Below are 14574 nucleotides of genomic sequence, written 5' to 3' on the forward strand. Positions count from 1 at the left end.
TTGTCATTGTCCTTATTGTGTCATATATGTGTTTGGGCTGTATATTATTATTTTTATCAGGTTAGAACAGTTATAGTATATTGTTATTAATTATAGTAGGCCTAGCTATATTATAGTCTTGTTATATTAATTAGATAAGATTATTTGGATTGCTCTGGATTTTTGGATCTGGATTGGACTGCTTTTTGATTTGTTTGCTTTTTGTGACTCTTCCTTTTTCCCTGGTAATGGAGCCAGCAAGAAAGAGGGAATCCTCCCCTGTCCGGGCTCAACAGAAGCACCAGTATCCTCATTTATACCGGCAGCTGGCACTGGCATTTTTATGTTCCCCTGCATCATCTGTTCCTTGTAAAAGGATCTTTTCCAAGGCTGGAGAGATTTTGTCCGAGAAGAGGAATCGTCTAAACCCCAACACACTTGAAATAATTCTGTTTCTCAATAAAAATCTATTGTAATCATTTCTTCCAGACTATTCTGTTGCAGTTAACTTTATTACACTCCCTCCACCATAAGCACTGCACTCAGTGTCACTGTTGTTGTTCATACTGTCACTCACTATCCAAACAATTTATGAATAATTAACTGTGTGTGTGACTCTGCACAAGTAAATTCAGACAGAGAAAGATACATTTTATATTATACACAGTAATGGACAAATATCTGCTCATGTCTTTTTATTATTGCAAATGAAAGGTTACAGACATCAACAGTGAGTACAAAATAAATATTTTTAAAATATTTTTTTTTTAATAAAAAACACACTGGTTCAGAGGGCGCGACACTGGTTCAGAATGAATGAATTTGTCTGCTATTTCTTTGCACAGTAGCTAGGTGTCACTAGTGAGCAATGCTGAATGAAGCTTCGTGTAATGAACCTTTGGCTGAAGCAATGGGCTGCGAGGTATCAGTGGTTCATGAAGCCTCATTTTGCCATCAGTAACGATCACACACACGGAAAGGTAAGATCCAAAAGCAGTGTTTTATTAAAGGATAATCCGTACTCACAACCAGTCCAGGAAGAGGTCAATAATCCAAAAGGCAATCCAAAAACATAAAAGATAACACAAGAAACAGGCTTGAACTAACAACAGAAGTGTGGGGACAATATACAAGGACTCCATGACAAACACTGAAACAGACAGGGTATATATACACAAGTGCTAACAAGGTGACGAGAAACAGCTGTAAGGCAATGAACAATCAGTGACAGACAGGATCATGGGAATGGGCTTAATGCACAGCTGCACTACTTCCTGAACTTCAGCCAGCTCTTTGTTTCCTGTCTGTCATTATTGGACAAACTGATTAATCCAGGTGTGCCTGACCTCAGTAACAATAATCAGACACACCTGGATTAATCAGTTTGTCCAATAATGACAGACAGGAAACAAAGAGCTGGCTGAAGTTCAGGAAGTAGTGTAGCTGTGCATAAAGCCCATTGTAGTGAGAATGCATAGACACCGTGAAAACTGAGGACCTCTAGTGTTTAACCCAGGGAACCACCACACACTGTGACAACAACAGTCACTACAGGGGGATCAGACAGGTACGGTTTTGTGTAAAATGTACTAAATGTCAAAAATAGTTCTTTGCAAAGATGTCTGTCACTTTTTTGTAAAACATGTTTGAAATAGTTGGTGATGGGACGAGTGAGCCTTTTCAGGTAGAATTCAGATTGTGAATTTCTTGAAGCTCCTTGTTGTGACCTTTGTGTACTTTATAAAGCAACACACACAGATTACTGTTTCATCAAACTCTGTTATGCGTGTTTCAACCATGAAAGGATATTCACGCCATAATGTTGTGTCAACAGGGTCAGCTTTGAAATAGATGGAGTACAACCACTTGAAGAGGAGGTGGGACCTTTGGAAGAAAGGTAGATGTGTTGTTGCCATAGATTTGTAATATACAATGTGCTGTTATTATAGCTTATTGTTTTGATATTTTGTTTGTGTATAGCTTCATTGATGAAGAAGTAGCCAACAGCCTTGAGAATAGTGTGTAAGTTGCCAATGATCTTCATTTTATTTACAGTCCTGTAATGTAATTAAGAAAAGAATATGTGCTGCACACTCCCAAGTTTAGTGTAAAAAAATAAAAAATATTGACCAATAATGTTTCGGGCCATAGACTTTATTCAGATCACAGAAGGCTTATGGAAAAGTAAAAACCGAAACGTTATCGCTCAATAACTGTAATATATATATATATTTTTTTTATTTAAGTTGGAGTGTGTGGCACCTGTTTCTTCCAGATTCTACGCACTAGTAGCAAGCACCTCTCTTTTGGTGTGCAGTACTCTCCTTCTCATGGGTTTGTTAATTAATAATTTCCTTTGTTTTTCTGTTGCAGGATAGAACTTCAGGATAAAATCACATCCGAACCATCTGATGTTGATTATGTGCCACCCATATATGTGCGGTAAGAACTGTTGTGATGTGAGAATCACTACTTTTTAATACATGAAGGAAAATGTGTATTTATTTACATTTGTTTTATATACACAGTGCTCACAGTAAGTTGCAGGAAAAGATCGACAGGCTTCCTCTTATTGGGTCGGAAGAAGCTGTCATGGACATACTTGACTCAGAGGAGCAAACTGCAGACCCAGACGTTACAGAATACTCGGAACATTCCATCTTTCCTCTGCCAGATGGAGTCAGAGTGGAAAGTGACCTCATCAATCAGCCTGCATCCATCACGTATCATGAAAATCTGATGAAACTTGTTAGTTTTCTCCAACTGCCAATAGGTAAATGTAACTATAGTGATAGGAGCACAGGTCAGGATTGTGAAGGGATTCCACCATATCGAGTGGGTAAGTATGTGATCCAAAATAATCAAAGAGCACTTTACATGTCAGAGAATTTGGTTAAACTGGTTAAACTATATACAATGTTTTTCCCACATATAATATTGCTCGTATGGGCACAAACTCTTTGTGTGGAACAGCCAGCCATTATTGAAATATGGCATGCAAGGAGGAGACTTCATGTTGGCCACCAACATTCTTTTGTCCGGAAATAACTACACCAAGGTCGCCCTCCTCTTCCAGTTCATGAATATTGGTATAGTGGCACCCGGCACCTTCTACGCTATCCAAAATGCCTATTGTGTAGATGCAGTGAAGGAGTTTTGGGAGGAGAAGAGGAATGTGGATCTCTTACGAGAGGTCTCTCGTACTTGCGTAAGAAATCTTACGCTAGGGGAAAACCTCTTTTCCTCGAGATATTGAAGCCAAAAATTATCCTTAATTTTGCAATAATGTAAAACGCATTGCAGCAGCATGCAGACATGGGCGAGACAGCTCGCGCGCCCATTGGCTGCTCTGCGGCAACTGCACCAGCCTATCGATAGAGGCTCCTCATGACGTCAGAACCAATGAGGGCGCTTCGCGCCCATTACGTCATGTCCCGCCGAAATCGGGTGGGGCCAGGGCTATAAATACGGCCCAGAGAGGCTGGTTTGGTCAGTTTTTCATCTCTTCAGCGGACTTCACATCGCTGGATCCCGAGAGGAAGCCACGCCGTCTGAGCCAAGCACCCAGCGGGATTAGTGCATCTGAAGCAGCTGGTCGACATCTCGCCGCCTTCAGTCGCCGTTTCTGCTGACGCTTTCCGGCGTACTATATCCTTTTATTGCTGTGTGTGTGTTCGCCGCTGCGACACGCACATTCTCTCCTTCTAAAAGAGCACGAAGCGTCTTTTTCAAGATGCCTCGTTCTTCCTGCGGCTCTTGCCGAGCTCCACTCAGCGACGGGGACCACCACGTCATCTGTGTTTCCTGCCTGGGTGAGGATCACGCAGCTATCGCGCTCGCCGAGGGCGGCTGCCCTCACTGCGAATTAATGCCTATGGTGACTCTGCGGACTCGCCGAGCATTCTTCCTCGAAGCTGCGCCCGCGCCTTCGCCCGCCGAGCTGCCGCGCCGTAAAAAGCGCCGCGCTCAGCGGGTCCCTGAACCTCCTCCATCCCGCGAAAGCTCGCCGGTGCGCCCGCTAGCTTCGCCGCCTGCTTCACCCGAGTCTCTCACCGCCGGTCAGCGGCCGCTGTCTGCCGCCGCGTCCGCCATTGAGGACTATGAGGAAGCTGTACGAGTGGAGGACGACAGTTGCTCTATCCTAGCGTCGGGCAGTGAGGACTGGTCGAGCTCCGCGGACCTCGCACCATCTTCTCACCGGCCCTCTGGGAAAAGAGCTAGCATCGAGGCGGAGCTGATGCGTCGAGAGCCTCGGCCTTGAGTGGTCGACGCTCCAGCAGCCTGCACTCAACCGCCTGGACGGCTGTTTTCTACAAAGGGAACGTCCTTCAAGACCAGCTCCCTTCCTTCCTGAGCTTCACGAAGAGGTAGCTAAGTCTTGGAGCGCCCCCTTTTCAGCCAGAGTGCGTGCTCCCGTGTCCGCAGCATTCTCCGTAGTCGACGGTGCTAAGGACAAAGGGTACCACTCTCTTCCTCCCGTCGAGGAAGCGGTAGCCGCCCATCTTTGCCCGCCCTCTGCTGGACGGCGTGCTAAGACGGCGCTGCCATCTAAAGCCTGCCGTACTACCTCAGCCCTGCACGGTCGCGCTTACACCGCCGCCGGGCAGGCTGTCTCGGCGCTTCATTCAATGGCCGTGCTCCAGATCTTCCAAGCCAACCTTCTCCGCAAAATGGATGAGGAAGGACCGGAAGCTGTGAATCTCACGGATTTGAGGAGCGCGACGGATCTCGCCCTTCACGCCACTAAATCCGCCGTGCAGGCCATGGGGCGGAACATGGCGTCTCTCACCGTTGCTGAGAGACACCTCTGGTTAAAGCTCTCGGAGATGTCGGATTCGGAGCGCTCTGCGTTTCTCGACGCCCCCGTCTCCCCCGCTGGCCTCTTCGGATCTTCTGTCAAGGATTTCGCAGACAGATTCGCCGAGGTTCAAAAGACATTGCAGGCCATGAAACATTTCCTGCCCAAGCGCTCAAGCTCCGCAGCAGGTCGCTCAAAACAGCCGTCTGCTCGCAGCTCTCAGCCGCAACCCTCAGCTGCCGCCGCCCCACAGCGCCGACAGACCAAGGATCAGAGACCGCGCTCTCGCTCCGCCGGCCGCCGCCCCCCGCCGCGTGGGCCACGGCCGTGGATTGAGGTAAAGCCCGAGGCCTCTAAGTCTTCCTAGCCAGCCTACGGAAGCGACGGTGTTCAAGTCCCGCTGCGGTCGGACTTCCACCAAAAATTTTCGCTCGCTCAGTTCCAGTAATTGCGACTGTTCCAGCGTATTTCGCCGTAAACAAGTCGGCAGTACAGCCCGCTTGCCTGCACACAAACGCCGTTTTTACGGCGACCCAGATAAATCCCAAAAAGAGTGTATTTTCTGGTATTCCGGCCACGGCCGATGGTGTTATGAGTGTAGTAAACATGCCCACTGCCCAGTGCCCATTCCTACACACAAACACGGCCCGCCACACACGGCCCGCACAAATAAAACCGACTCATGTCGGTTGTGCACCAAATGTAGTGATTGTGCCCACGCCCCAGTGCCCGCAAACACTACACGCTACTTGTCTCACGGTTTCTGTAAAAACGAAACCAACGCACATACAGTCTGCACAAACAGACGGTGTTCTCAGCGTTATGCATGGGCCCGTTGTCCCGCGCCCTCATTCGCTCACAGACATATTAAACCCCACGGGGCTCACCACGCTCGCTCTCCCTCAGCACACGGCTGCAGGAGAACTGAGCGCGGGCAGACTGCTCGCTGTGATCAGCGCGCCCCCAGTCTCGCACGCTGCAAACGCGGCGCTCATGTTACAGCACACTGTTGCTCTCCGCTCGCCACTAGATCGCGGCCAGAGCCCAGATATCATTCTACCCCTAGCCACTCACGCGAAAGCGTGGGCAGAGCTCCCCGGGGTATCAGAGTGGGTGCTGAACATTATAGAAAGAGGCTATTCGCTACAGTTCGATCGACGCCCGCAACGCAAAGCGGCGCGAATCGAAACTACGGTGAAAAAGGAAGTAGCAAACCTACTTCGAGCCGAAATAGCGAAGCTACTGAGCAAAGGGGCTATAGAACCCTTATCACAAGCTCAGAGCGAAGGGGGCATGTACAGCAGATATTTTCTGTTACCCAAGAAAGACGGGGGTCTCAGACCCATTCTAGATCTAAGACGGCTAAACAAAGCACTTCTGAAACGACGGTTCAGAATGCTCACGACCAAGAAAATCCTCTCGCAAATTTGCCAAGGGGACTGGTTCATGTCGATAGATCTGAAAGACGCTTATTTTCAAATACAAATAGCGTCACGTCACAGGCGATTTTTGAAATTCGCCTTCGAGGGTCAGGCATATCAGTACACAGTCCTGCCATTTGGCCTATCCCTGGCACCTCGCGTATTCACGATGTGCATGGATGCAGCGCTCGCACCCCTCAGGCTGGGAGGCATACGAGTGCTGAATTATCTGGACGATTGGCTGGTTCTAGCTCGATCACAGTCGGAGCTCATAGAACACAGGACCGTATTACTCGATCACCTCGAGAATTTGGGTCTCACAGTCAATTGGGTGAAGAGTTCGCTGTCTCCGTGTCAGAAAATATCTTTTCTGGGCACAGATTTGGACTCGCTCTCTATGACAGCACAGCTGTCGCCGCAGCGCAGACTAAGTATTCAGCGCATGACAGAGATTTTTCACCACAACGCTTTGGTCCCGCTCAAAAAGTTTCAGAGGATGCTGGGTCTCATGGCTTCAGCATCCTCAGTGCTTCAGCTGGGTCTGCTTCGCATGCGCCCGCTGCAGTACTGGTTGAAAGCGCGCGCGCCGCGCAGAGCTTGGACCTCCGGTCTCGCGCTCCTCAAGGTCGATCAGAAATGCGTTGCAGCTCTGAAACCTTGGACAGTGACCGACTGGTACCGGTTAGGTGTAAGCCTGGGGACTTCCTCGAGTGTGAAGGTGGTGTCTACGGACGCCTCAACCTCGGGATGGGGAGCGCTGCTCGAGGGCAGACCGTTATTCGGCCAGTGGTCGGAACGGGAAAAGCTTCTGCATATAAACTGCCTGGAAATGATGGCAGTCGACAACGCGCTGAGGCGCTTTTGTCCCCAGATAAAAAGACACCACGTCTTGGTCCGTTCGGACAACATGTCAGTGGTGGCTTATATAAATCACCAAGGAGGTATCAGATCCAGAATCCTTCACAGGCTGACGGAACGCCTCCTGATCTGGGCTCAGCACAATCTGCGCTCGCTCAGGGCAGCGCATGTGCCCGGCCTTCTGAATGTGGGGCCAGACAGACTGTCCAGAAACAATCTTCCAGCAGGAGAATGGTCTTTGCACCCACAGACAGTCGAACTGCTGTGGAATACGTTTGGCAGAGCGAAAATAGACCTATTTGCGTCTCAAGAGAACGCTCATTGTCAAATAATTTTCTCCAAGTGCAGGGACGCGCTGGCTCACGTCTGGCCCCGCTGCCCGCTCTATGCGTTTCCCCCTGTCACGCTCCTACCCCAGGTGTTAGAGCGAATCAGGGAGAGCGGATGCCCAGTGCTGCTCGTCGCCCCATTCTGGACAAACCAAGCCTGGTTTCCAGTCCTGATGCAGCTGACGAGTACCACCCCGTGGCCGATACCGGTGAGGAGGGATCTCCTCGCACAGGCGAACGGCTCGATCTTGCATCCTTACCCGGAGCGTTGGTCCCTACACGTGTGGGCCATCAACGGGTACCCGTTAACCTCCCAGCGGGAGTGTTAAACACGATCACACAGGCTAGAGCTCCATCTACGAGGCGGCTCTATGCCTCAAAATGGTCTGTGTTCACTAGCTGGTGTGCAGCGAGTGGTACTCCGCCCTCATGCTGTGGGGTGACGGAGATCCTCTCTTTTTTACAAGAGCTGCTGGATAAGGGCAGAACCCCATCCACGCTCAAAGTTTATGTGGCGGCCATAGCAGCGTTCGCTGAACCACCGCTCGGCCAGTCACTAGGAAGGAACGATCTGGTCATTCGCTTCCTTAGAGGAGCTAAGAGGCTGAACCCTCCCAGACCTCCCTCAGTTCCCGTTTGGGACCTCTCCACGGTTCTGGAAGCCATGAAAGGTGCCCCATTCGAGCCAATACAGTCAATAGACCTGAAACTCTTGGCTTTCAAAACAGTGTTTCTTCTGGCTCTCGCTTCAGTGAAGCGCATAGGGGATCTGCAAGCGCTCTCAGTGAGCGCGACGTGTATGGAGTTTGGGCCTAATGACTCGAGAGTCATACTCAAACCAAAGCACGGATACGTTCCTAAATCTATCAATACACCGTTTAGGGCACAGGTTATCTCCCTGTCGGCCCTGCCGGTATCTGAAGAGGAAGGGGACACAGGCTTCCTTTGCCCGGTCAGGGCGTTAAGGGCATATGTGTCTCGCTCATCTGTTTTCAGACAGACGGAGCAGCTCTTTGTTTTGTTCAGCGGACGTTCTAAGGGACTAGCTGCGTCAAAACAGAGTCTATCCAGATGGATAGTGGATGCTATTGCGCTAGCTTACACATCCAGGGGCCTGCAATGCCCGATAGGTGTCAAAGCGCACTCCACAAGAGGCATGGCCTCGTCGTGGGCTTGGTCCAGTGGGATTGCCTTGCAAGATATCTGTATGGCGGCAGGCTGGGCCTCCCCGTCTACATTTATAAGGTTTTATAACCTCGAGGTTCCCGCTTTACAAGCTAAGTTGCTCTCGGTTGAATTTTTCAGTACTGCCCGCCCGATGCTATCGGCTCGGGATGCTGAAACTGCTAGAGCGTCGATCACTGATCACCTGTATACTTCTGTGGGCAGTGCGTAAGTCCCCCTTATTTATCAGTCCAGGCCGAGTTCGCCCTGGCAGTGTGGAACACTTGATATAATATGCTCTTATCAGAGTTTTATATTACAGGAATGATGCTATTCTAGCCCCTCTTCCCGGATTCTCTGTGAGTCCCTTGTGATTAGGCACTGTATGAGCCCCGGGCACCTGCCCTTGGGACTTTAGTGTTATGTCTCAAGCACGCACGGCGTTTTACATTGTGTTCCCCTAGCGTAAGATTTCTTACGCAAGTACGAGAGACCTCTCGTAAGAGAACGTACTCGGTTACTAACGTAACCTCGGTTCTCTCTAGAAGAGGGAACGAGTACTTGCGTATCTTGCCGTGCATGCGTCATGTTCTGATTCGCTTCAGCGATGAAAAACTGACCAAACCAGCCTCTCTGGGCCGTATTTATAGCCCTGGCCCCACCCGATTTCGGCGGGACATGACGTAATGGGCGCGAAGCGCCCTCATTGGTTCTGACGTCATGAGGAGCCTCTATCGATAGGCTGGTGCAGTTGCCGCAGAGCAGCCAATGGGCGCGCGAGCTGTCTCGCCCATGTCTGCATGCTGCTGCAATGCGTTTTACATTATTGCAAAATTAAGGATAATTTTTGGCTTCAATATCTTGAGGAAAAGAGGTTTTCCCCTAGCGTAAGATTTCTTACGCAAGTACTCGTTCCCTCTTCTAGAGAGAACCGAGGTTACGTTAGTAACCGAGTACGTTATTGACAGATTACGCCATAAAGATAATGTTGTTGCCCTTGGTAAGTACTGAACAGAACAAACAGCCACATAAGATTTGGGTAATATTTTATAAGTCAGGGGATATTGATAATAAATGACATTGTTCAGATAAGATGAACAGCATTGTCAGTATTAGGTGTATATGGTTACATTCCACTTATCTGTTACAGCTGACGGAAGGATGGACTCTCCAGGTCAGTCACAGAAGCCGGTGGCCTCTCTGTACTCTTACATACAGCTCTGGAGCAGTATGTATTATTACCATAACTACATTAAATCATGTTTTTGCTTTGCACCTAAGGCCACTGTGCACAGTACTGCACATATACAGCAATGGAGCAAGAAACCATGGACATCTTCAGTGTCCTCACTGTTGATAAGAGGCAGACCGATCGTAAGAGTGTGGACATGGAGAAGGTTGCATTCATAAAGACTTTTGACAGTCTTATGAGTGAGCTTGACATCAAAGAAATAGTCACCGATGCACATGTGCAGATTGCTGCCTTGATGCGTAAGAATAAATTGTTCACTTGTGTTATTACATTTGAGTGTATATTTCTTTCTTTTTTCTCATGTTTGGTTGTTTCACTGCAGATCCCAAGAGGTACAAGGACCGCGGTGTCATCCATTCTTTGGATGTATGGCATGCAGCAAAGAACCTCACCAAAAAACTTCATGCTGTAAGAGGGATATGCCACTGATCATCTCTGATTTAGAGTACAGGTTTGGAACAATTTCTCCTAAACATTGTTTTTCTTTTATAGGCTGGAATCATCAGTGGCCAAAAACACATCCTTGTGTGGATGAAGGATATAGTTAACCACTTTTGGTTTTCTTGTCAGACGGCTATAAACCGAGAGGAGTTCATGGTTAGTATGTTGAAGCAAAATATGTACACTACAGTATTTTTATGTTTACCTAATGACTTTGACTGACTTATCCTCAACTGTTTATGCTATCTTTCACCATGCTGTTCTAAGATGTAAATGGCATTTAAATTTCTGTCATGCTGTAAAAGTATTTTTTTTTATTTCACCTTTTTTTCTTTTTTTTTTTAGTCTATCTGGCGAGGTGTACTACACCATGTCTGTGGAGAGCATGAGTGGGCACTTGGCAGATGTCTCCATGAACCACTTGATCATGACACCTTGAGGAAAGAGGTCATTCTACCTGGCTCTCCCGCACACGAGGCACTGTCCCAAATTGTGCTCAACAAGAGATGGCTAAAAGATTTGGAGAAGTTTTTATCCTTTCGGTAAGATGAATAAAATGTTCAAATGTTTCTTTGCAGGATTGAGTTGAATTTATAATATGTTTTTTCATTGTTTTATTTGTGGTTTCTTAGCCAGAAATCTAATTATTTATATTTTTACTTTGTATTCCCAAGGACAACTTCCCAAGCTGGAATCCTTTCAAAACCACGTTCTTATGTATGCTAGTAAGAGGTTTTCGTTCTCGCCACCAGTCTCCGAAGCGCGGACTCTTCTTGCAGCATTAGATTATAACCACCACAATAGCCGGCCAGCTTATGTGGACCGTAAAGGCAACATTTCGTAAGTCACTGTTTGGAATGAGTAATTGTTATTGGGTGTGCTAAGGTGTGTGTGTGTGTGTGTGTGTGTGTGTGTGTGTGTGTGTGTGTGTTATGGCAACTTATGTGGCGTCTGTTGTTTTTCAGTTACAAACGGGTTAATAGAAAGAAGTCCCAGCGCTACAGTGTCCACACAGTAAGGACCAAAAAAGACTACAGTTATATCCCTCAGCTCCAGGCCAAAATCTTGAAGAATCGACTGCACTCGACGGGGACTCCCAAGGAGGAGGAGTCTAAGGCCAGAGGACCCACGGAACCTCGGTCTTCTACCTGGAATTGTGCCCCCACCTACAGGAGAGTTGGCTCAGTCACAAATCTCCAGAGGACAGGTAGGTCTGACACTTACCCATAGCTCTGCACGTTGTGTGTTTTCAGGTTTCATGCAGCAACAATAAAGTCTAGTTTTTCTAGGCTTTTATATGAAAAGCTTATGACTTGTTACAGCTAAAACTATATTTCTATGTCTTTATTTGCCACAGACAAAAAGTATGTTAATTTGCTCTTCATTTTGATGTTATACCACAGCTCTGTATGTGTCTGTGTCTTTCTAGGACATGTCCTCAGCAACCTGAAGGAAATGATCCAAAAGGACAAGTGGCTCAACTGAAATGTTTTATTCTGAACAGTCTTATACATAGTATTTACAATAAACCATTGATTACAGTAAAACTTTGTTGTCATTGTACACATTTTTTAATTTGCTCTGAAGGGGGCTTCTTTATATCCAACATAATTTCCAAAAGGGTCGGGGTATCTGTCTCTGATCCGCCAGACACAGCAGCTGGGTATTACAACTCTATTACCTCCACCCAGACGTCCATGTTGCCACACAGTGAACTGACGGTAGGCAGAGTATCGATATTCCCTGTTATCTGCCCCAGGGTCTTGGCTGTCATGCAGTGAAAGGATATCATTCCACGTCTGGCGTGCCAAGCGCAAGATGCCCTCATCAAGACAGTACAGGTCCATGTGAACAGTTCTGCTGATGCAATTTGTTGGAGTCTGTCTACAGCACTTGTTTTCCACATCTGTAGGCATTAATCTACAGTTGTGGCAGGTGCACCAAGCTGGCTGACCCCCGGTTGGAATTGCTGGCCCTGGTGTTGCATGTCTGAATGCCATTACATCAAGGAAAACACCTGGCAGACGACCTACAACCAGCTGAAGGACTTCATCTTTCTCCTCAGTGGTTAAATGCTGTAATTTTCCCTGAAGATAGAACCACAACATTTTTGGAACCACACAAGTTGATTTTGGTGTTTATTTTGTACATGTAAAATATGAAAAACCTGCATCTCAGCATTTCTGGTAGCAATGAGCTCAACGACCCGCTGTCTGTCCTCCGCACTGAGAGTGCGCGCTCCTCTCCCCCTTGCTCTCCCTGTCCTTGCACCTCTGCCTCTTCCCCTCCCTCTTCCTCTTGCACTCCCTCTTCCTCCTCTTGCACTCCCCCTTCCTACACCCTCCACATGGTCGCTGTTGCTCCCGTCAGTGCTGTCCTCCATGGGAAGGTCAATCTCCTCTGAACTGTCGAAGGGAGGGAGGGGTAGTAATTAGAGCCAAGTTTCATTTCATCTTCTGTATGACATTCAGCTAAGTACACAATTGCTCACAGAAATGATGCATCAAGGTAAGATTTAGAATTCTATATATATATATATATATATATATATATATATACACACACACACAAACAAAAAAATAAGTATGAATAGTGCATCAGTAATGTAAAGTCTTTTTGGGTGTCTAGAAAAGCGCTATATAAAACTGATGCATTATTTATTATATAGCCATGTAAAGCTACATTATATTGTTTGTTGTTTCTATATCTTCACACAAAATAAGAGGTAAATGAAGATGTAAAGTGTGATGCATTTTATTTCACGTAATAAGACATGTAGTCAATAAATATTGCTAAATAGTATTATGTATATGTGTCTTTCATACTTGGTGATAGTAAGCTACTTGTGTATAATAAGTGGTCAAGGACAGTGATCAGATTTGTGTTTTTAATATTCTACGAAAGTTTCGGGCTGTGCGCCCTTCATCAGCGTGTAGGCCAATGGCGAAATGGGTTTATTTATTTAATGTATTAATTTTTTGTGTAGTTTGTCAGCTACACGTTTGACGTTTTGATAAGAGAACACTTATCTCAAACAATATATGTATTTGACTGTTCTTACTTCAGTAAACATAATGTTGACCTCCTTGCAGCAGATGACTTGTGAAGTGTGCACGTACGAGCGCGCGCTGCGAGAGCGAGCAGAAAGGAAGAGCAGTTCTGTTTTTTGGCCACAGGTGTCAGTCGCGAGTTTAAATTTCAGAAAAAAGCATATAGCCCCTTTAACTATAAACAGTATTTTTTTTATTTTTTTTTATGAAAACAAACTATAAAATAAATTATATAATGTAGGATGACGTTTAAATTAGGTATGGTTCAGGTTAGCCAATAAAGGTTCCGGGGAATCCTGTCCATTCAAGCTTGATTGGCGGGCTGTTGTAGGCTAATCGTCCTATTCGTTATATCATCAAAACTGCATTTATCATCATCATTCATCATCATCATGCCAAAGTGGGGTAAATATAGAAAGTCCTACAGAAAGGAATGGGAGAGCGACCCGTCTCTGAAAACATGGATTGCACCCGTGGTAGGCGATGAGTCAAAGGCATTTTTTAAATACTGTCAATCAGAAATCAGAGCACAGTTAAACGATTTGAAAGAGCATGCTAACACAAAAAAACACAAATCGCGCTGTGCACCAAGTGTAAAAACTTTTACTGTGCCAGCGGGAGCAGTAGGGCAGTGTCCGATCAAAGATGACCAAAAGCGTCGTGAAATTAGAATCGCTGCCTACATTGCTTGTCACAGTTCAATAAATGCGGTGGACGACTTGTCAGACATTTTGAAAGATGAGATGGGAACATTCCAAATGCACCGGACAAAGTGCACAGCTATTATCAAATCTGTCCTCGCGCCACACTTCAGAGAAGAACTTGTGGAGGATATTGGTCTCCATATTCCCTGTATCTCGATGAAAGCACTGATATATCCGTCAACAAACTTATTTGCATTTGTGTGAAATACCACTCAAAAAAACACAGCAAATTTGTCAGTACACATCTTGGACTTGTGGAGCTGACCGATGCTGATGCTAAAGCCATATCAGACACTGTTGTTGATTTTCTATTAAAGAACGGCCTGCAGATTAAAAACACGATGGGCATTGCCACAGATGGTGCCAGCGTAATGGTTGGAAAAAAAACACTCGGTTTTCACCCTACTACTTAAACAAATACAGCCAAACCTGCAGCTTATTCGCTGTGTTTGCCATTCACTTGACATTGTTACAAATAAAGCAATGCAGGTTCTTCCGAGCAACATAGAATACATGGTTAGAGAAACCTACAACTGGTTCGCTCATTCAGCAAAGCGGCAGTATGAATACAAGAACAT

General features: G+C 46.5%; 2 protein-coding genes and 2 long non-coding RNA genes across 4 annotated transcripts in view; all 4 read left to right on the forward strand.

Moving 5' to 3' along the window:
* LOC309501050 (uncharacterized protein) overlaps positions 1-14574 on the forward strand; it is a 75706-nt gene that overhangs the window by 27892 nt on the left and 33240 nt on the right. The gene's annotated exons all lie outside the window — the stretch shown is intronic.
* Positions 1953-2788, forward strand: LOC309503516. The gene is made up of 3 exons (XR_014207681.1): positions 1953-2001; positions 2353-2421; positions 2508-2788. It is a non-coding gene; the product is annotated as an uncharacterized lncRNA (long non-coding RNA).
* Positions 2864-10779, forward strand: LOC309493847. Its single transcript, XR_014204056.1, has 6 exons — positions 2864-3154; positions 9504-9549; positions 9700-9723; positions 9831-10209; positions 10294-10398; positions 10601-10779. It is a non-coding gene; the product is annotated as an uncharacterized lncRNA (long non-coding RNA).
* Positions 10932-12139, forward strand: LOC309476714 (uncharacterized protein). Its single transcript, XM_082139886.1, has 3 exons — positions 10932-11082; positions 11208-11449; positions 11672-12139. Exons 1-3 carry the CDS (start codon positions 10958-10960, stop codon positions 11725-11727), a joined length of 423 nt encoding a protein of 140 aa, XP_081996012.1. The 5' UTR covers positions 10932-10957; the 3' UTR covers positions 11728-12139.

The sequence above is a fragment of the Leuciscus leuciscus genome (genome assembly GCF_965113295.1).
Source record: "Leuciscus leuciscus genome assembly, chromosome: 1".
NCBI lineage: Eukaryota > Metazoa > Chordata > Actinopteri > Cypriniformes > Leuciscidae > Leuciscus > Leuciscus leuciscus.